Here is a 19,300-nt window from a genome sequence, read left to right as displayed (position 1 = left end):
GGTTCAGTGACATAATCACTTTGGACCACCAATTGGCAAAAATCCACAATGGCCAGACGCCACCTCGCGTCGGCGACAGTTCGCTATGCCGTATACGAGGGATACGAGGTGAAGGTTACTGTGAGGGCTTTCGTACATAGGTAGCTGCTTGAGTCATGGAGATGGGACTAGGAACAGGCACACACCTCAGACTCGCTTGGACAAACTCTGTGGGGCAGCGATGTTGAGTGCGTCAATCAGCGCGGGGATGGATGGACAGCGTGCTTTGATCACGTGGCTAACGGCCAGCGCTCGTCGAGCTGACGACTACGCGAAGCCTGTTCAGGCCTTAAGTCAGACCTTTGTAAGAGCCCGAGAATACGGGTCTTGGAAGATGAGCCGGGGGGGCTTACATTTCAGGGAGTACATATCTGAGGGCGACAGGCCCTCCTAGGTATAGATGGCTACCTAGTATAAAGAGATGCTTTAACCCCATACCCAACTATTAATAACGATTAGCACCTGTGGAAGGTTCTTTGCACGTCCGACTGACTTGATAGAGACTCAAGCTGATTGGACTTGAGTATGTAACGTGTCGCCTTGTATGCCTGCCTCGTTCTGAATCGGGTATCCCCGTGATTTACAGACAGCAAGTCCACAACATTACACCAAAGGTATCTCTACCCCAACATCATCGATGCAACAAACCGAGAGAGAATCGGCAATCAACTTGTTCTCAGTTTGTAGGCTGGCCAAACCAGTTGCAAATTGAAAGTCAACTCTACCTTCACCACATCTGCATGTATGCGTCCACGTCACAGCCGATGTCGCGTCGGTCCGACATGTCGAGATCGGCATTACAAGTCTGATAAGAAGCTTTAGCACCCGTGGGACGCTCGGTATTATGGGCTGCACTGCGCTATCAACGATTAGCAGCGTATGATATGCGTAGCATCCTGCAAGGCTAAATTTGGTCCTCGAGGTGCAGGGCGTTGGCATTGTCATTACGAAAAGCGGTCGAGCTTTACGACGGCTACCGTGACACCTGCTGAAGTTGTGGTTTTCTCCCTAAACTCGCTCATCACGATTCTGTGCCTAATCCATAACGCTTAGATCTGAACGATTCCTCATCATCCAGGATTGATTTGTGAAGTGTGCGTCATGTCGTCATGTCGCTGAAATACCCCTCGATCCTTGTTGATGGCTTCTCAAGCTGAGCTTGGGCCAGTGAAGGGTCTCAAGACTCCGCAAGCTTCCGTTTGAACAACCAACCTTCTGCGAAGACGACGGCATCGCTATTACTCTCGGTGGCTTCGATTTGCAGGGGCGCGCCCACTCAGTGTCGTGCCACTGCCGGGATGGACCGAGCGAGATGCAATCAACCACTGGCTGTCGATCCCCAGATCGCCGTTGAATGGCGTCGGCCAGCGCTTGGCCCGTTTGAGATTGGGGTGTGGACGTTCGCCACGATGATTCGGTCGCTCAGCATTCAACACTCGCGGAAACTTTCGGTCCAGCACCAATTTGCGCGACCTTAGGTCGTCAATACGAATTGTGATTGGACGAGAGACCCGGCCTTGGTATCGCTGCGGTTTTGGATGCGGCTTGATCTCGCTGGAATCTAGGTTTAGGCCTAGCCGTGACGCCAATCGGCCGTCCTTGGGGAAGCTGGGGGTGGGTGGCCCGGGGGGGAGCCAGCTATGCGGCTTGTCTCCAAGGCGATCCGGGGAAAGGTCTAACTGGCCTGGATGTTGCATTTCTTTACATCGTTGGTGTGAGGCACAGGAACATGTGCTTGCATCAACTTTCCTCTGGTATAAGCTGGAGCTCTCCAGTCCTCGCTTTGTATAAAGACTCCGACTTGTTAATGCACTTGTTTCCAGTTTGATCATCAAGTTCACCTCACATCTTGGGAATACTCCCCTCATCTTTGACCGAAGCAAGTCTTTACGTTCAATTCATCACACAAAACCTCATCTGGTAGTTGACCAACATGGCGACTCAGACCACTTTAGACGTGGCACACGACGATCGCAAACGATCAATCCACGTCGACGCCGAGGCCTTGCGTCGTATGTCCATCAAAAATCCCAATCTTGAGGCCGTCAGCCATGAAGCACAAAACGCAACCAACGCCGAACACGAGCTGGGACTCCGTCAGTCTTTGAAGTTATACCCCAAGGCTATCGCCTGGTCCATATTCCTATCAACATGTGTCGTCATGGAAGGCTTTGACATCACGCTCATCACGGGCCTTTTCGCGTACCCTGCCTTCCAGCGAAAGTTTGGCGTTGAACAGCCTAACGGCTCGTTTGAACTGACGGCGGCCTGGCAGTCCGGCTTGACAAACGGCATGCTTGTGGGTCAGATTCTTGGTCTCTTCATCAACGGTATCGTTGCTGAGCGCCTCGGATACCGCTACACACTTGTCGGCTCCCTTGGCTTGGTAGCCGCCTTCATTTTCATCATCTTCTTCGCCGAAACTCTTGTTCAACTCCTGATCGGAGAGATCCTCATCGGCGTCCCTTGGGGTGCATTTCAGACCCTGACCGTCACTTACGCTTCGGAGGTCTGCCCCATCCATCTGCGCGCTTATATGACGACATATGTCAACCTCTGCTGGGTGATCGGTCAGTTCATTGCCAGTGGTGTCCTACGCGCCATGGTTGAACGCGACGACAAGTGGGGCTACAAAATCCCTTTCGCCTTGCAGTGGATCTGGCCTGTCCCTTTGGCTATCGGCATCTGGTACGCCCCCGAATCGCCGTGGTGGCTCGTCCGTAAGGGTCGTCTCGAGGATGCAAAGCGATCTGTTCTTCGACTTACGAGCCGTAACGCTAACCCCGATTTCAACGCCGATGAGAGCGTGTCCATGATGGTTCATACCAATGAGCTCGAGAAGGCAGTCTCCGAGGGCACGTCCTATCTCGACTGCTTCAAGGGTATCGACCTGAGGAGAACCGAGATTGTATGCGCCTCATGGGGTGTACAAACGCTTTGCGGCAGTACATTCATGGGATACTCGACATATTTCTACCAACAGGCCGGTCTTGCTGTTGAGGCTTCGTTCAGCATGTCTCTTGGTCAGTACGCCCTCGGTGCCGTTGGCACCCTTTCGTCATGGTTTCTCATGAGGTGGTTTGGACGTCGCACACTATACCTCAGTGGGCAACTGATCATGGTCATACTACTCATGACCATCGGTTTCGCCTCCCTCGCCTCGCGAGACAACGCATCGGCCCAATGGGCCATCGGCAGTCTGCTCCTGGTCTATACCCTGACGTATAATTGCACCGTTGGCCCCATCTGCTATTCTCTTGTTTCAGAGCTTTCGTCGACACGACTCAAGACCAAGACAGTTGTGCTCGCGAGGAACGCATACAATATCCTGGGCATCACGACCAATGTGCTCACCCCCCGCATGTTGAACCCATCGGCGTGGAACTGGGGTGCCAAGGCTGGCTTCTTCTGGGCCGACACCTGTGCGCTTTGCTTCACTTGGACATACTTCCGTCTGCCTGAGCCCAAGGGCCGAACCTATGGCGAGTTGGATATCCTCTTCGAGCAGAGGATTTCGGCTCGCAAATTCAAGAGTACAAAGGTTGAAGAACTCGAGACGAGGAATGTGCACGTGTCAGAGAAGGAAGCCGACCTTGAGACGGTTGAAGTGGAAAGGGTGGCTTCTGTTTGAGGAGCTGATCAGCAGAGGAAAGTCTGACATGAAGTTGTCCGTCAGAAGACCGCAAGACCGCTTGATAGAGTTGAAACCATAACAGCGAATACAAGAAATGCATGATATGTCGCAGACACAGAGCCCAACTGGTGAAATGAATGCCCAGCTCGGTGCTTGTCTCAAGAACATAATGTTCCCTTTGAGTTAGGCCTGAGGTGTGACCCCTCTCCCACAACCCTTGGCTCAAGCGTGACCAAACAGCACCCCCATCACCCTCGAGATACTTTACCAATGCTGCAGGATTTCCTCAATACTTCCAAGATCGTCGCTCACAAGGAATTCGCACTTTCTCGTCGGCATCACATGCGTTTGACTTGAATCCTCCAGCGTAGTCATGTCCAGAGGGGGGGGCTACGCCTTCTCCGCATTTCTTCAACGGCCAAATGCTACCCTCCATCTTCTTTTCGACTGCCGAGTCCGGGGAACCCAGTCACTTTGCCCCTTGACCTCACAAAAATGGTTACAACAACAACCTTCCCCTCACTTTGCCGCAAAATCACATTGGCGAATACGACTTAGCACGGACTCACTTCTGTAAAAGGCCAAACCTGCACAGCAGCACTACATCACGTCTGAGCCATTCACCTGCGCGGTGGAATCTCGAGTCCGGGAAGTCGGCCGTGGTGGCGGCGGAGATGCTACTCTGTGGCCAGGACAATAGGTTAGGCACACGGCGTTCCCCCGCTTCGGGCTGGACTCGTCCACGGCGGCGACGATCAAAGCGCGTGCATGCTGACTCTCACTTGCGGCCGAGTAGGATCAATACTATGCGAGGCGCCATACACAGGGATGATGGAATCACGACATCTGTTTTTGCCTCTGTTGCCATCCGAGGCAGCACGTGGAATCGAGTTCAATCAAAGATGCCAAAGATCTGGTCGGAGACCAGAAGTTCCTTGAGGTCCCATAGGTTCTGACCTGGGTATAAATAAAGGCAAGCCCTGGTACCAAAAGCACAACAAATCACCAGCAGCATCATCTTCACACTCAGTTGACAACTTCACAAAACAAACTCTCTTCAAGACACCTCACCGCCAAAATGCGCTTTTCCTCAATCTTTGTCCCCGTTGCGACCCTTGCGGGCCTCATCACCCAGGTCTCGGCCCAGCTTGCGCCCATCCAGGCTGCCCTGGTGGTCATTGAAGACAGCGTTGACGCCTACGGCGCCGCGTTCACCGCTGGCACGGCGGCCGGCATCCAGTCAGCCGACGATAACCTCCTGGCATCTATCAACGCGGCCATCCCCGTCGTCAACGCGAGCCCCAACCTCAGCCTCTTCGACGCCATCAGCCTCGCCACATCCATTCGCTCCGTCCAGACCGCTGTCGATGCTGCCTTTGACATTGCCACAGCCCAGAAGCCCGCCGTCGACGCCCTCGGCATCACGGCCGACGTTCTTGCCGGCATTCAGGCCCAGCGTGCTGCTGTCGCGACCCTCGGCGCCGCTCTCGTCTCCAAGGTCCCAAGCATCGTCCAGGGCACTGCCCAAGTCTACGTCAACGACATCCTAGCCATTCTCGATAACGCTATTGCCATCTACTCTGCCTAAGTAGTTCGCTTTGCCTGATCAGCCAGTACCAGTCTCAGGCTCAAGTTCAAAGGGTATACGGTGCTAATCAGAACGGTTGGTTGGGTTTGAGGCTCTCGTGGTCTCCTGTGGTATCACTGATTTCTATGAACTATGATACTTGTGCGTACTGTGCTATAACACCAGATAATTGCCAATACATATCAGTTTCTGGGTATGCTATTTCCGCCAGGGCTGTTTCGTGGAACTTGACGCGATGCCCTATGCTTCGACACGTCCGTGTGCAGCTCAGTCTGTGGAGGAACAGGTGTTTGTGCCACTATAACGGCAGACGTCAGCAATACTACTAAGCTAGCGCTCTTCGAAAAAAGCAGCCGTGGTAGTCCCGATGTAGAAGAGTAGTCCTACGTTACATGTAGTTCCTCTTCCGCTTAGGTCTGCTCTATCTTGACCGATATTGTAGTCTCTGCAGCGTCAAGCGAAGCGCGCCCACAGCCATAGTGCCGGTTCCGCTTAATGTACCAGCTAGTCAGCTAGTCTCTGCGACACCAAGTCTGTTCGCCGTCATGGAGCACAGCCTGGGCAGCAGCAGCAATATCATCTTGTCAGTCCATCATTCACCTACTAGAACATGGTAACAGCTTCAACGCACGATACCTGGAGTCAATCTATGACTCAGTCAATCTTACTACGTTATACGAATATACACCGTTTTTCTGGTCTATGGATCCTTAAGACCATAACTAGGTCACGATAAAAGATTTAGAAAGCCAGTAGATGGCGCAGGTGTAGTCTCAAGGAGGCGGAATGAATGTTGTGTTAAGTGGACATTTGACTAAGGGTCGCGATGTAAAGGAGCCGAACCAAAATGGTTCATTGTGAAGAATCGCCTCCGCAAATGAACTTCCTCTGAGATGATAGCATACATTGGCACTTCGAATCCTCTGGGCGGCCTTTCGAGATCCAAATAGATACCCAGGCACACAATGTTCCGAAACAACCATCCAGACGCGAACAGCACACTTCTGCGTGCCCATTAGATCTGATCACGCCCATGTAATGTTTTCACAGGCACGATGCCGATGTCGCGCTTAAACCTGTCTAACCACTCTGGATTGTCCGCGGCAGTTATATTCCAGGGGTCGCCACTGGCACATGTCAGTGTCTTCTTTTACGCAACAACCCTCAAATTGCAAGGCAGAAGGGGGCTTTATCGCAACTTACTCTTCATAGAGCAACAAACGAGCCTGATGTTGGATCTCTCCATCGGACGGGATGTGCCCATGCCCAGCGGGGTTCTCAGGCGACATTGTAGCTGTGGCCCAGCGTTTCAGCTCAACATCAAACCACCGGTGGTAATTTGCGTCGTTGAGAACATAGAATCCAAAGTCCAGGATAGAGTGCTGCATATCAGATGTAGGACAGGCCATATCTTGAACATCATTGCGGCCGGCATTCGATGCCATTGGGAAGTCCGAGGCCATGGCGCCAACATTTGCTATCTGTAGCGATGCATAGTTGTTCTGGGCCCCTAAATCGGGCTCAACCCCACCGAGATTTGACATCAAGAGGCGAGCGCCGATAGTGGGATCACTATGACCCTGAACTGGTGTCCAGTTCATGTTCATCGGGGCAGACTGAGATATCGATGGTAGTGACTGTGAAGTGTGTAATTCTGCCATCGGCACATTGTTCCGATGCTTGAAAGAGCCGATCCAGTCGGTCGAAGTCGTCACCATCTTGGCAAACCAGTTCGTGACAAAGTCGGGCGTCTTCGTCTCCATTTGCTCCTCTGCCATCACGATGATTCTATACGCCTCGGCCTGAAGGTCGCTGTCCTCGGGAACCAATGCCCGTTCCCTCCAGGACCGTTGGAAAAAGTCCGTCAGCGACTCTTCCAAGGGACATGATTCAAATAGCGTGCTCTTGCCGTTGATGCGCAGGATGGCAAGCCTGCTCTCGGCCTGCGATAGCAACGGGCCGAACCTGGCTTGCTTAGCTACCTCGTCATCGAAAGTGATGAGATCTCTCAGCCATGACATTGCTCCGAGTCCCTGGCAGCCCAGACTTCCGGTCAGAGCTTCCGAGGCAAAAATAACACGACAGGCCTGCAGGCGCAGATCGTGGTTGGAGGGTAAGTCTTTGCGCTGGTCAAAGTGTCGATGTAGGAAGAAGGCGAGTTCGAGACTGATCAGCTCGTACGCGCTTCTGGGAGAACTGGGTGCTCGTCCACTTGCCATGAACGGGAACGGAGACTTGCGGTCGTAGTCAATGACATCTAGCTTGGTCAGCACGCAACAAGCCGCGGCCGCCGAGTCTTCACAGCGAGACGGGAAAGGTCTCACATGGTGGCATAAAACTCTCAACAGTAGTCAGAATGTGCTCCTCGAAGCCCCAGTCCCCGGACCAATTTGCCATAGTGTGTCCGAGTTTGAAATGGTCAGCCAGGTGGTGTTCTCGGTCACGCCAGGTCTCCAGGGTGATGTCGCAGAATCCACATCGAGAGCGGATCTTGAGACTGGGGGCTTTCCAGGCCTCTATGACCCATGCTACTCCCTCCACGTCGTGGACCAGCCGCAGGTGTTGTTTTAGATGGTCTTTACGATTGAAAGTCTTCTGCTGGCAGGTGTCCGGGTTGTGGGTAGCGACATGCTCGCTCGTCGGTTCCGTCCGCCCACAGTACACGCAGCAGGGTTCGCCTGTGCTAGGGTTGACTTCGATAGGCCCGCGAGGACTGCATAACCATCTCTCGATGGGAACGTGAAGGGACTTTTCGTGTCTCGACCAGTCGTATTTTGTCCTGAACGTTTCAGTGCAAAAGGTGCATTGAAACCGACCGTCGGGCAGGAATAGCGACGTTTTGACAGCGTCGCGGCCAGGTCGCCCCCGTCTGGACCTTCTGCGGCCCCGGATAGCCTTTGTATTGAAGCCAGCGGAGCTATGAGAGCTACCGGATCTGTTCATCGACGAACTACGGCTGCCGGCTGAAGTGTCGTCGTTTGCTGGCGGTGCCGAGGCGTCGTCGAAGCTGGAATCGCCAGACCCATCGAATTCCCCTTAAGACATTGAGTATGTTCCATTCTGTTGGCAGCTAACGATGCGGGGAGACTAAAGTACGTACCTCGGTGCAGAAACGTCGGGTTTCTTGAGGCCATTGCTCGCGCAATGTCTCTGGCAAGGGCTGGCTCGTCTTCCGGAGGCGAGTCGACCCAGCGCTCCATTGGACTCATGTCCCGCGCTTCTCTGCCTCTATGAGATATGGGTATGGGCGTAGCAGGTCTCATAGGAGTTCGCGTGCCGTCGCCAGGAGACCTCCAGACGGATGAAGAAGAGCTATCCGGCAACCTGCGTCGCCGACGCGCGTTGGCGAACCACGTCTTAATTTGGACCTTGGACAGGCCGGTAAAACGCTGCAGCATCTCATTGTCCTCTCGATTCGGGAACGGATGGTCTTTGTGAGTGTCCAGCCATTGCCGCAAGACGCGGGCGGATTCCGTTGAGAATCTCGTGCCGACTTTAGGCGGCACGGAGGGCGCTGACGGCGCGACAGACTCGGACACGGAACCGTTGCTGCTACAGGAGCTTTGTGCGGTGTAGATGGGCAAGGCGGCTGTGGAACTCTGCTTGGGCCTGATAACAGATGGACGCATGTTGCCGGGGCTGTCTCCTAGAGGGGTCAGAACCCCGGGAACGGTGCTCGAGGGGTCATGAACATTGCTTCTGCCTTCGAGCAACCGGTTTGTGTCGTGAGGATCGACATGCGCACCCACTGTGGACACGGAGTCAGCGGGCTCGTTGCGATGGTCAAAGCCCTCCAGAGTCGTTGCGTCCATGATCCCGCTCGTCAATAGCGAATCTCGATATTTTCAGACGAGGACAGGTCGTTTGGTGTCGAGGGATCGATCGCGTTGATCGATGGTGGAAGCATCCGCCGAAGTCATGACTCAAGATTCCTTGGTGGTTCGGTTCTCGCCAGCCAGTCAGGATGCAGCCTGCGTTGTCGAACACGCCTTTTTTGGCCCGACGGGTTGGAGTCCACAGCTCCTTGGCGGAATGCGGTGATGCTGCTAATTGCGGCGATGCTCCTAACAGCGCCTGTTGTGGAACTCGTCCCTCCAGCAAGGCGTGGTTGACTACATTCGCCTCATCACTCGAGAGAAAATTGCTTCATACAAATATGGCTTCATCCTCGCTCTCGCGGTCGTGGACTGTCATTTGTGCCCGCTGCAACGACGTTTCATCGGTTGCCATCCCGCGCTGAAATTTCCTACGGCGAACATGTCGGATCCGAAGCACAGCAGAGCGCTGGAAGCCCCCCTTTGCGCAGCAGATGTAGCATCAAGCACCAGCGATGTGGAGGCTGCACGCGACGACGACGACGGCGGCACTACCACCGACCATTCAGATGCCGGGGTCGCCGACCTCGGGCGGCTACCATGGGTTTGCGTCGCGGGATCAGGCATGTTCTTGATCTGCACTTATGGTGAGTGGGCATCTCAGAAGACCACTTGCGTTCTGTACTGACGGACAGCAGGCTTCATGCAAGCCATTGGCACCATCCAGTCGTACTTGCAGCTGAACCAGCTCAACGACTACACGACCCGAGACGTCGGATGGATCATCGGTGTCTACACGTCGCTGAGCCTGCTCCTCGTGTTGGTCATGGGCCCCGTCATGGATCACTACGGACCGGGTCTCATGGCACCCGCGGCGGCTGTGCTGAACATTGCCATGTTCTTCCTCCTCGCCGAGTGCGAGCAGTACTGGCAGTTCATGCTCGTCCTGGGTCTCCTCGGCGGCATCGGCGCCGCCGCCACCGCGACCGTGGCCGTCTCGACTATCAGCAAGCTATTTACCCATCGACACGGAGCCGCAATGGGCTGCGCATTTTCCGCGTCATGCCTCGGAGGCGTGTTCTTTCCCCTGATCCTGCAAAAAATCTTCCCGACGTGGGGTTGGGTCTGGTCGATCCGAACCCTGGCCTTCATCGTCACAGCTCTCATGGTGACCGGCTGCCTGTGCCTGCTTCCGGCGGCCAGACTCATCCGACAGGCAGAGGCAAGCTCAGTCGCGGGGAAAAAGGCAACGTCGGTGCTCCCCAACTTCAAGCCGTTCCGGTCTCTCCCGTTCAGCTTCACCGCCATCGGCTTCTTCCTTCTCGAGTTTGCCATGTTTGGCATCAACGGGCTGCTTCCCACCTTTGCCATCCGGGCCGGGTTCGCGGAGAATGCCGGCTACACCTTGATCGCTCTGACCAACGGCTTCTCGCTGCTGGGGCGTCTGCTGCCCGGCATCGTGGCGGATTACATCGGCGCCTTCAACGTCCTCCTCATCATGGTCCCCTTTACCTCCATCTTCACGGCGGCGCTGTTTATTCCGCTCACCAACAGCGCTGTCGGGCCTTTCTACGCCTTTGCCTGCTTCTGGGGCTTTGGGTCAGGCTCTTGGCTCTCCATCATCCCTTGTAGGTGTCGACGCGCAGCCTCCAAGAACCAGTGGCGCCATGTTAACAATCCGACAGTGTGCATAGCCAAGACTTGTTCTCCTACAAACTTTGGCAGATACTATGGTCAGTTCACCGCTCCCCTACTCCTGATACGCATCTGACCATGGACAGGAACGGCCACATCAATGGTCAGCATCGCCGCTTTGACAAGCATTTCCGCCGCAGGTCAGGTTCTGGAGACTTTCGGCCACAAGGCAGCGTCCGGCCTTTTCCTGGCCGTGGTTGTGCTTGGTGGCATCAGCATGTACATTGCCAAGTCGATGCTGGTGGGAAGCTTCGTCAAGGTAACCGCGAGGCTCTAATATGGCGAAGACGCATCGGGCATAAAAGAAAATAGATAATAGAGTACAAAGTGTCGCGACTTTCCATCCACAGACCCAACGTGACGTCCCGAACCCTATACCTTTTTAAAAGCAACACAGACATCTCTCGCAACGACACACGCTTCGGCTTATAAGCCCGTCACTTCGGTGAAGCTTTAGAATACCATTCAAAGGACACTCCGTCACCTGTGGCTCGGGCATGCCAAGGGCGTGTCTTACGGGTAGATCATGGGCGGAGATCAGCCCTGCGGCGGAAATAGATATTGCCAAGGGCATGCTGACGGTGGCTGCGGGACGAGAGATGTATTGATGAATTGATCTGGAAGGTATTCGAGAGCCGTGGGGGCGGAACCGAGCTTCGCTGCGGAACAATACGCCGTGCCTGTGTGTAAAGGCCCATCTGCCGCTTGTTGCCAGGTCATGCAGGGTATGTAGTTCTTGTTAAGAGCTGCTTATCTGGCTGCAATCGACCATACTGGCAACGAAATCGGCATCATCCCAAGTGGGATCTTTGACATGACAGCAGGCGAAATTCTTTGGAGTTTAGCCGAATTTAGCTTACGGTATTGAGAAATGGAACAGCTGAGAGCTTCAACATAGAATTTTCTCGGCATAGGGTGAGAGAAATTGCTCACAAGTGATGCTCCGATAAGCTTTCTATCAGCACGAGTTCTCATAAACAACAAGCACTACATGATTATTCAGAAGAAGCTCGAGGTCATTGGCACAGAGCCCTCGGGGCTTGAACTTCAACATCTTGTGCCCATGAGGAACCAAATCAATGACTTGTAGACGGCGGAACCGTCTCCACCGGGTAACCGAGCGCCTCCCTCAAAGAACAGCAAAAGCACCACCCACGACACCAATCATGAGCGCTCCCGCAGCAGCGAGCCCAACCTTCCCAGCAGCATCATTGGACTGTCCGCCGCCGCCGCCATTGCTGCTTCCGCTGCTGCTCCCATCTCCCCCATCACCCCCTGAAGCCCCCGTAGCCTTGGCATCCGTGCCAAAGGCAATGGTCCCCGTGCAGGGCCCCGCAGAGCTCGAGTAATCGGCCGGGCATTTTTCGAGGGCGCTGGCCAGGTCGTTCTTGTTGTCGCTGTACCACTGCAAAACGTCACTCTGGTAGGACGACCAGTCGTCGGCTAGGCTACCGGGGACGAGTGTCTGCCAGGCGCAGGCGTCCGTAATGACGCCCGTGGCTGTCATGTAGTAGTCCGTGATGATGTCCTGGATCTCGGGCGGGGGCATGGGCGCATCGGCGGCGACCTCGAGGAGGGCCCCGAGGCAGTCGCCCGAGTCACCGAGGATCGAAGTATCGGTCTGACGGGGGAGAAGGGGGAGGTGGGCGACGGCTGTTGCTGTGGCCGTAAGGAGGCCGAGGACCAGCGTGTGGGAAAGCATGTTGAGAGAAGTGACGCTACGTGGGAGAGACCGGCTTGTTTCAGGAGGTGTATTGCTGCTGCTTTCGCACGTCAACATAAGTGATACCAGACTTTCTCAGCGGCGTTATATACTAGTCGCGGTCCTCATATCCATCTCAGTGTCTCGAGGCCGCTACGAGCCTGTCTGCCTGTGGCTGATGAGTTCGGTCCAATCTTATCCCGTACAAGCTGTTCTTGAACAGAAGCAATCCAGATAGACTTTCTCATTTCAGCCCTACGCTGTCTTTCGAAATTCAGCCGTTGAAATCAAATGCTGGCGGTCGACGTTCGTGCGATACTGTTGGTCTGACGAGCCATCAGCGCGATGCCCTAGTGGAGTCCAATTGTGGCAGCGATGACAAGTCAGAGCCTGCATGTGACACCGTGATAACAGACAGGCTGCCCATTCAGTAGACTCAAATTTGCAGGTGTCTAAAGATACACACGGCTGAAAGGTTGTGGCTTTCTGTGGTTCTCGTCGTTGATCATATGCTGAACCAGCGCAACCGCACCCACCGGCAATAAGGTTTTTAAGACGGAGACATGACACGGCCAGCTTAACCAAAAAGGAAGTGACCATTTCTCCCCGGCCAAGAGCAGAGACGTTATCATGGTGGTAGGCAGAACAATCACAGCAGCGAGTTCAGCCGCAGGACGGGCGAGTTAATGACTTGCTAGGGCTGAAGCGTGGCTGCTGATGCAGCCCCGTGGTTGGCGCCGTGCTTAGGTACGGAGGCGATGCACCACCATGGCGGCATGCACGTAGTCGGAAATGTGACAGCCACGGGACTGCTGCTTATGAGACATGAAATGAGAAGCAATAGCCATGATGGGTGCAGATGCAAGCCTTATTAGCGCTGCTAGAGAGGAAGAGATACCGTTGTTAGATTGTCAACGAACCAGTACTGGACTTATTCCGCTGACCCTGGTCCAAGGCGGCTAGCATGTTGAGCAGAAACGGCGAAAACGCCTTCGTCTCAACTTCGAACCCCTGATGGTGTCCAGGAACGTCCCAACGCAGGCATTCCAACACCTCTGCCAGCGCATAGGTAGCCCTCGCAAAGAAGGCGTCGCCGCTCCTCTCGCCCCGCATGATGCCGATGCTCGTGGCGTTTCTTCTGATGCGATGCAGGTTCGGAAGATACGAGGCGATGACAATGAACTCGTTGTTCCAAAAGTTGGCCACATTGTGGCGCGGAGGGGGCACCGTCTTGGGTACGCCCTCGGCGTCGTACCCGTTGGCACCAAAGTACACATCCCACTTGGCACTAGCAGCTTCCCAGCCCTCTTCCTCCTTGAGGCGGTAGAAGTCCATGACCCACTCCCAAATTTCGTTAGCATCAGGCATGATCAGGGCCGTGGCAGTTTCGTGGATGATGAGGTGTTCTACTCGCTCGGGGAAGTCGTGTGCGAACTGCAAGCCGATGAGACCCCCCAGGGAGCTGCCGAAAATGGTGGACTTCTCATGGCCAAGCGCCTGCATGACAGCCAGTAGGTCGCGAGCCTGCTGGGGCGGGCTGATGAGACGGGGATTGGGGGACTGGCTGGCAGACATCTGGCGACGGTCGTATGTGGCACACGTAAAACGATCGGATAGGGCGGCCATGATGTTGTTGAACTGCCGGCCGTGACCGTTGCCGCCAGCGACGAAGACGAGCAGGGGGCCGGAGCCTAGATACCAGTAGTGGATGCCGCAGTCCTCCGTGTTGACGGTGGCGTAAGTGGGATTGAAGGTCATGGCGGCGACGCTTCGACTCTCCCGGAGATGTTGAAGTGGGAGAAGGAGAACTTAGAAGTTGGACGGTGATGGTTTGGCGCCTGAAGTGGCAGACAAAAGAGAACAGCTTTCCCCAGCGTGCTCGTCTTTTATGGCACGTAGGCAGGCGGGGTCGTCGTGGAAGGACTGACACATGGCCGCCCGACGACCCGGTCAGCAGTTTGCTTTCAGGCCATGCGATGCGCGGATTGGGATGATAGCCAGTCTGCGTGGTACTTTCGGAGGCTGGTTCTCGCAGTTGCTCAGTAGCTGCAGGCAGCCATCTGCGTCGATCATTTGTCTGGGGAATACAACGCTGTGCTGACGAAGACGGGGAGAAGTGAAGTGGCGGTTTCGGTTCGGGGCCGAATCGGCAGGTTCTCTAGGGGGTCAGGAAGAACGGCAGTCCATGGGCCATCTCACCATTGATAACTGGCGAAGAGACCGTGCGGCGACATCATCCATCGGGCCTTGGGAGGTGTGGTTGTACATCTAGACAGCCATTTCTCATGAGCCTTCTCGCAACAGTTGGGGTAGAGAGGGAGGTGTAGTGTAGATGGCAGGCTGGTCTTCTCACGTCAGCCGCGTGTGGTGACTGCCCCGTGATAAAGAACCAAAAAGCTCACCCAATAGGCTCCCGCGATGGTGCTGGTAGATGCGTTCCTTCCAAATAGAGAAGGCAGTAGCGGGATTGAGGGAAGAACGAGGGAGAAGACTTGACTCGTGGCTGCCCCGAGATGCCGGGTCTCCTTTCCCAGGTCTGGGGTGGTCGGGACGCTGCGGGAAGTTCCATAGCAGCAGGTGCTCCCCTGTCCCTGTCAGCCTGGCCGTCAACAGAAGCTGCGGATAACGAGATCCCCCACATGATCTCCTCCATCTTTTCCACGCCAATCTACCACGACGCCTTCACATCCGAATTGCCCTGAGCAGATTCAGCTGGTGGCTGAAACCCAGAGAGATTGCGAAAATGGCAAAAGCTTGGTTCGAATGTTCGGGAAGACACACCCTGCCCGTCATGGAGCACCGCATCACCGCCAGCGCTAAATAGGAGCGATCATGTCCATCACGACTACATCCTAGGACCACAGACATTGAAACCCCCACTGGCTACAGACAGCAAACAAACACCTAGAGAACCATGCCCAGCGTACCCAACAGCACCGACAGCCATGGCCGGGTGGCTATCATCACGGGTGGCGCGTCTGGCATGGGCCTCGCCGTAACGCAGCGTCTCTCCGCCCAAGGCTGGGTCGTCGCCATTCTCGACTTCAATAAAAACGCCGGCCAAGAAGCCGCCTCTTCCATCCCGAACACTGTGTTCCTCCAGACAGACGTCTCATCATGGGCCTCTCTTTCGAAGGCGTTCGACGACACCTTTGAGCGCTTCGGCACGATCCACTTCGTTTTTGCCAATGCCGGCATTGTGGAGCACGCCAATTTCTACGCTGTCCACGACACGACCAAGAGTCGCATTCCGCCCGAGCCAGACCAACGAGTTGTCGATATCAACCTCAAGTCCGTCATCAACACGACCTATCTTGCCCAGCACTACTTTCGACTGAGTCCTCATGGCGGCAGCGATGGTGTGCTCGTCATGACGGGCAGCACTGGGTCGCTCTACCCCGCCGAGTTTTGTGCCATGTACGCCGCCGCCAAGGCTGGCGTGCTGAACTTGATGCGGTCCGTCGCCGTTTCCTTCTACCAAGTCGACGGCATCCGCACTTACACCATCTGCCCCGGAACAGTGCGGACGAACCTTTTGTCGGCCGAGCGCTGGGGCGCATTTCCCACGGCCTACTTCACCGCCGTCGAGACTGTGGCTGCCAGAGTTTGCATGTTGGTTACGGGCGGGGCCATGACCGACTCAAGCGGGAGGACCATCCCAGCCGGCGAGGTCTACGGCCTGGCGTGTGAGATTGCGGGCGACGAGTTCTACTGGCGCGACCCTGTTTCGTATTGCAACGAGGCAACGGCCAGAATGATGGAGGCCACGAGCATGCGTGTGCAATTGGCAAGCATGAATGCGACTGCGGAATGAGCCTCAAGCTAGATCGTCAGGGCCGGAAGCGTCGGGCGGCGGCTCGATCCGACCATGACATCACAGCTACCGAACGCGACCTCCACCGCGTCATGGGAGCTTGACTCTGCTCCGAATCGACGGACCTGTTTTGACGTGCAATTCTTTTCTTCTTGCACAGCTTCATTGTCCGAATTACCATACAATTGACCAACAAGGCACCTACTTTAGAAAACGTTGTCCTTCTCGACCAAAATATGTCCGCCAACTCGCTCGCCGCCCTGCGCAAGTCGCCCCAGAGCGCCGAGCTCGCAGAACTCGCCGAGAAGCACCTAGAGCATGACCTGAAGCCCCAGGACCGCGACGCCCTCAAATCAGCTGCGGCGAAAGTCAGCTTCCATGCGACGGTCGGCTCGCTCGTGGGTCTAGGCCTTGGCGTCTTCATGGCCTATCGTCTACGCCGCGCTCGCGCCGACATGTTCGCGGCCTTCCGCGCTGCTGAAAAGCCGACCCATGTCCAGTTTGCCGACGGCCGAACGGGTATGCTCTTCGCCGTCTGCACATGTTTCGGAGCCAAAATAACTGATAATGCCAGAACCCATCCCCAACATTGCGCCCTTCCTGAAACCGTCGACGGCGGGCGACATCGCGACGTACGGTCTCCTTGGCCTCGGCAGCCTGTTCCTCGGCGGCGAGACGGGCTTTCTGACGGGCTCATGGTCGGCGACGAGGGCCATTTCTCGTGACGCCGAGAGCAGACAGCGCATCGAGACGGCCTTCCGCCGGTTCAGGGCCGATGTGCTGCGCAAGCAGGCCGATCAGCTAGACGGCGGATCCAAGATAACCGATTTCCTGTCTTTCTGAGGGATCTGGGCGTGGCCGGGTAGTCAATGCAAATGCTAGCATGATTTCAATGAAGCATCGTTTCCTTCACCCTTGTTCGCGTGTTGGCCAGGACAGACATGTCATGTTGATATGTTGGATGGATATACTATTCATCCAGGTTTGGGGACACATGATCTGTATTCGCGGAGCAAAACGAAACGCACACTCACAGCCAGAACTTCCTCGTCGTTGCAATTCACGACACGCCCTACGAGACGTCCACCCCCTTCATCGTACCCTCCTCCCGCCACAACCCGATCTCTCGCGAGTAAGCGTTCATACCGAGCGCAAACGGCGCCCCCCTGGCCATCTTCATGTGCGATGCCGGGTCTGCCCCCAATGAGCCCTCGTTGTTATTGAGGCTGGGTGCGCAGATACCCGCGCCCGCGAACCACGCCGCCCGCTGCATGAGCCGGCCGGCCCAAGTCTCCTCGGCCTCGACCGTCGCCTCGACAACAACGCGGTCCGCAGCCAGCCCGCGCGCGGCGGCCCGACGTACGGCCTCGCCGAGAATGTAGCCGCAGTGCTCGGCCAGCACGTTTTGCACGTGGCTAAAGTTGGCCGACGCGCCCGTCTGCATGGGGCCCGAGAGGAAGAGATTCGGGAACCCGTTCGTCAGCACGCCGTGCAGCGTCGACGGGCCCTGGGCCTCCCACTTGTCGGCAAGCAGGCGGCCGTCGCGGCCGCGGATCGTCATGTTGGATGCCGTGCCGGGCTCGCCGAGGCCGGCGGCCGGCGAGCGGAAACCCGTGCTGAGGACGAGGACGTCGATGGGGTATTCTTTGCCAGCAACGACGAGGCCCGTCGCCGTCGCCTTTTCGACGCCCTTGCCGTCCGTGTCGACGAGGTGCACGTTCGGCCGGTTGAAGGTCGCGAGGTAGTTGTCGCTGAAGGTCGGCCGCTTGCCCCACGTCGGGTACCACGCCTTGAGCGCCTCGGCCGTCGCATTGTCCTCGACCACGTCGTCAATGTGCCTGCGGATGGCATCGGTGCGCGGCGCGTCGAGCGCGAGCAGCGCCCCGATGTGCGCCGGCACGTCCTCCATCGCGAGCGGCGCGTCGTGCGCTCCGCCGATGAGCGCCCTGAACGCCTTGGCCTGCGTCCACCCGTCCCGGATTGTGTCCTCGACGCCCGGCTCGCCCGCCATGACAGCGCAGTACGTCTCTATGCGCCGCTTCTGCCAGCCGGGCTCGCCAGCCGTCATGGCCTTCCAGTCCGCGGCCTGCGTCTCGCGCTGGTGCTTCGGCGTCACCCCCGATGGCGTGCGCTGGAACACGTACAGCGCGCCCGCGTACTTGGCCAGCTCGGGGATCACCTGGACGGCCGTCGCGCCCGTACCGACAATGCCGACCCTCTTGCCGCGCAGCTTGGTCAGCTGCTGGTCGCGCGGCCCGCCGCCCGTGATGCCGTAGTCGAAGCGCGCCGTGTGCGTTGTCGGGCCCTCGAACCCCTGCAGGCTGCGCGGGACCTTGGGGTGGTTGAGCACGCCGTTGGCGACAACGACAAACTGTGCTCGCACCGTCATCTCCACGTCGGCCTGACCTGGCCCCCGGCCCTGCCGGATCTTGGTGATCCACCGCACAGCGTCGGCGTCCCAGTCGTAGCTTCGCACCGTCGATCGGAACACGCCCTTGTCGCGGAGGTCCCACTTGTCCGCCAGCACGCCGGCGTAGTCGAGCAGCTCGGGCCCGTACGAGAAGCGGTGCTTGGGTACGTAGCCCGTCTCCTCGAGAAGCGGCATGTACGTGTACCCCTCTGTGTCGCACTGGAGGCCCGGGAATCGATTCCAGTACCACGTGCCGCCGAAGCCGCCGGCCGCGTCCACGAGACGAATGTCAGACGGTGAGATGCCCTGCTGGATGGAATGGATGGCGTAGAGGAGGCCGCCGTAGCCCGCGCCGAGGATGAGAACCTTGATGTCATCGCCGTCGCGGAGCGATGGAGGCTCGGCATTGAGCGCGTCATGGTCAACCCAAGGGTCCGAAGCGAGGGATTGGAGCTGATCCGAGCTGGTGAGCTCGACGTACTGCTCGACACCCTCCGGGTGGGGGCGCTTTGCCTTTTCCTGCGCGTAGCGGGCTTGCACGGCGGCGAAGTCGAGTGCCGTCTCGGCATTGGGCTGCGCCTCCGGCTCACTGGCGTCACCCAT

General features: G+C 56.6%; 9 protein-coding genes across 9 annotated transcripts; 5 read left to right on the top strand and 4 right to left on the bottom strand.

Annotated features, from left to right (window-relative positions):
• Positions 1-1,972: 1,972 nt before the first annotated feature.
• Positions 1,973-3,670, top strand: D7B24_001132 (uncharacterized protein; the record flags this gene model as incomplete). Its single annotated transcript, XM_028635377.1, has 1 exon — positions 1,973-3,670. One exon carries the CDS (start codon positions 1,973-1,975, stop codon positions 3,668-3,670), a length of 1,698 nt encoding a protein of 565 aa, XP_028498052.1.
• Positions 3,671-4,751: 1,081 nt separating this feature from the next.
• On the top strand, positions 4,752-5,261 carry D7B24_001131 (uncharacterized protein; the record flags this gene model as incomplete). The annotated part of the gene is made up of 1 exon (XM_028635376.1): positions 4,752-5,261. The coding sequence occupies one exon, from the start codon at positions 4,752-4,754 to the stop codon at positions 5,259-5,261; it is 510 nt and encodes a 169-aa protein (XP_028498051.1).
• A 1,015-nt stretch (positions 5,262-6,276) lies between these two features.
• On the bottom strand, positions 6,277-9,073 carry IRX2 (Iroquois-class homeodomain protein irx-2; the record flags this gene model as incomplete). Its single annotated transcript, XM_028635375.1, has 4 exons — positions 6,277-6,388; positions 6,465-7,518; positions 7,586-8,296; positions 8,362-9,073. The coding sequence occupies 4 exons, from the start codon at positions 9,071-9,073 to the stop codon at positions 6,277-6,279; spliced, it is 2,589 nt and encodes an 862-aa protein (XP_028498050.1).
• A 445-nt stretch (positions 9,074-9,518) lies between these two features.
• D7B24_001129 (uncharacterized protein) lies at positions 9,519-11,048 on the top strand (the record flags this gene model as incomplete). Its single annotated transcript, XM_028635374.1, has 4 exons — positions 9,519-9,723; positions 9,775-10,704; positions 10,762-10,809; positions 10,858-11,048. 4 exons carry the CDS (start codon positions 9,519-9,521, stop codon positions 11,046-11,048), a joined length of 1,374 nt encoding a protein of 457 aa, XP_028498049.1.
• An 852-nt stretch (positions 11,049-11,900) lies between these two features.
• D7B24_001128 (uncharacterized protein) lies at positions 11,901-12,473 on the bottom strand (the record flags this gene model as incomplete). Its single annotated transcript, XM_028635373.1, has 1 exon — positions 11,901-12,473. The coding sequence occupies one exon, from the start codon at positions 12,471-12,473 to the stop codon at positions 11,901-11,903; it is 573 nt and encodes a 190-aa protein (XP_028498048.1).
• Positions 12,474-13,376: 903 nt separating this feature from the next.
• D7B24_001127 (uncharacterized protein) lies at positions 13,377-14,231 on the bottom strand (the record flags this gene model as incomplete). Its single annotated transcript, XM_028635372.1, has 1 exon — positions 13,377-14,231. The coding sequence occupies one exon, from the start codon at positions 14,229-14,231 to the stop codon at positions 13,377-13,379; it is 855 nt and encodes a 284-aa protein (XP_028498047.1).
• Positions 14,232-15,387: 1,156 nt separating this feature from the next.
• Positions 15,388-16,287, top strand: D7B24_001126 (uncharacterized protein; the record flags this gene model as incomplete). Its single annotated transcript, XM_028635371.1, has 1 exon — positions 15,388-16,287. The coding sequence occupies one exon, from the start codon at positions 15,388-15,390 to the stop codon at positions 16,285-16,287; it is 900 nt and encodes a 299-aa protein (XP_028498046.1).
• A 236-nt stretch (positions 16,288-16,523) lies between these two features.
• D7B24_001125 (uncharacterized protein) lies at positions 16,524-17,130 on the top strand (the record flags this gene model as incomplete). Its single annotated transcript, XM_028635370.1, has 2 exons — positions 16,524-16,806; positions 16,862-17,130. The coding sequence occupies 2 exons, from the start codon at positions 16,524-16,526 to the stop codon at positions 17,128-17,130; spliced, it is 552 nt and encodes a 183-aa protein (XP_028498045.1).
• Positions 17,131-17,359: 229 nt separating this feature from the next.
• D7B24_001124 (uncharacterized protein) lies at positions 17,360-19,300 on the bottom strand (the record flags this gene model as incomplete). Its single annotated transcript, XM_028635369.1, has 1 exon — positions 17,360-19,300. The coding sequence occupies one exon, from the start codon at positions 19,298-19,300 to the stop codon at positions 17,360-17,362; it is 1,941 nt and encodes a 646-aa protein (XP_028498044.1).

This window comes from Verticillium nonalfalfae (genome assembly GCF_003724135.2).
Source record: "Verticillium nonalfalfae strain VnAa140/NRRL 66861 chromosome Unknown scaffold_12, whole genome shotgun sequence".
NCBI classification, from domain to species: Eukaryota; Fungi; Ascomycota; class Sordariomycetes; order Glomerellales; family Plectosphaerellaceae; genus Verticillium; species Verticillium nonalfalfae.
This window is presented reverse-complemented; position numbering and strand designations above follow the sequence as displayed.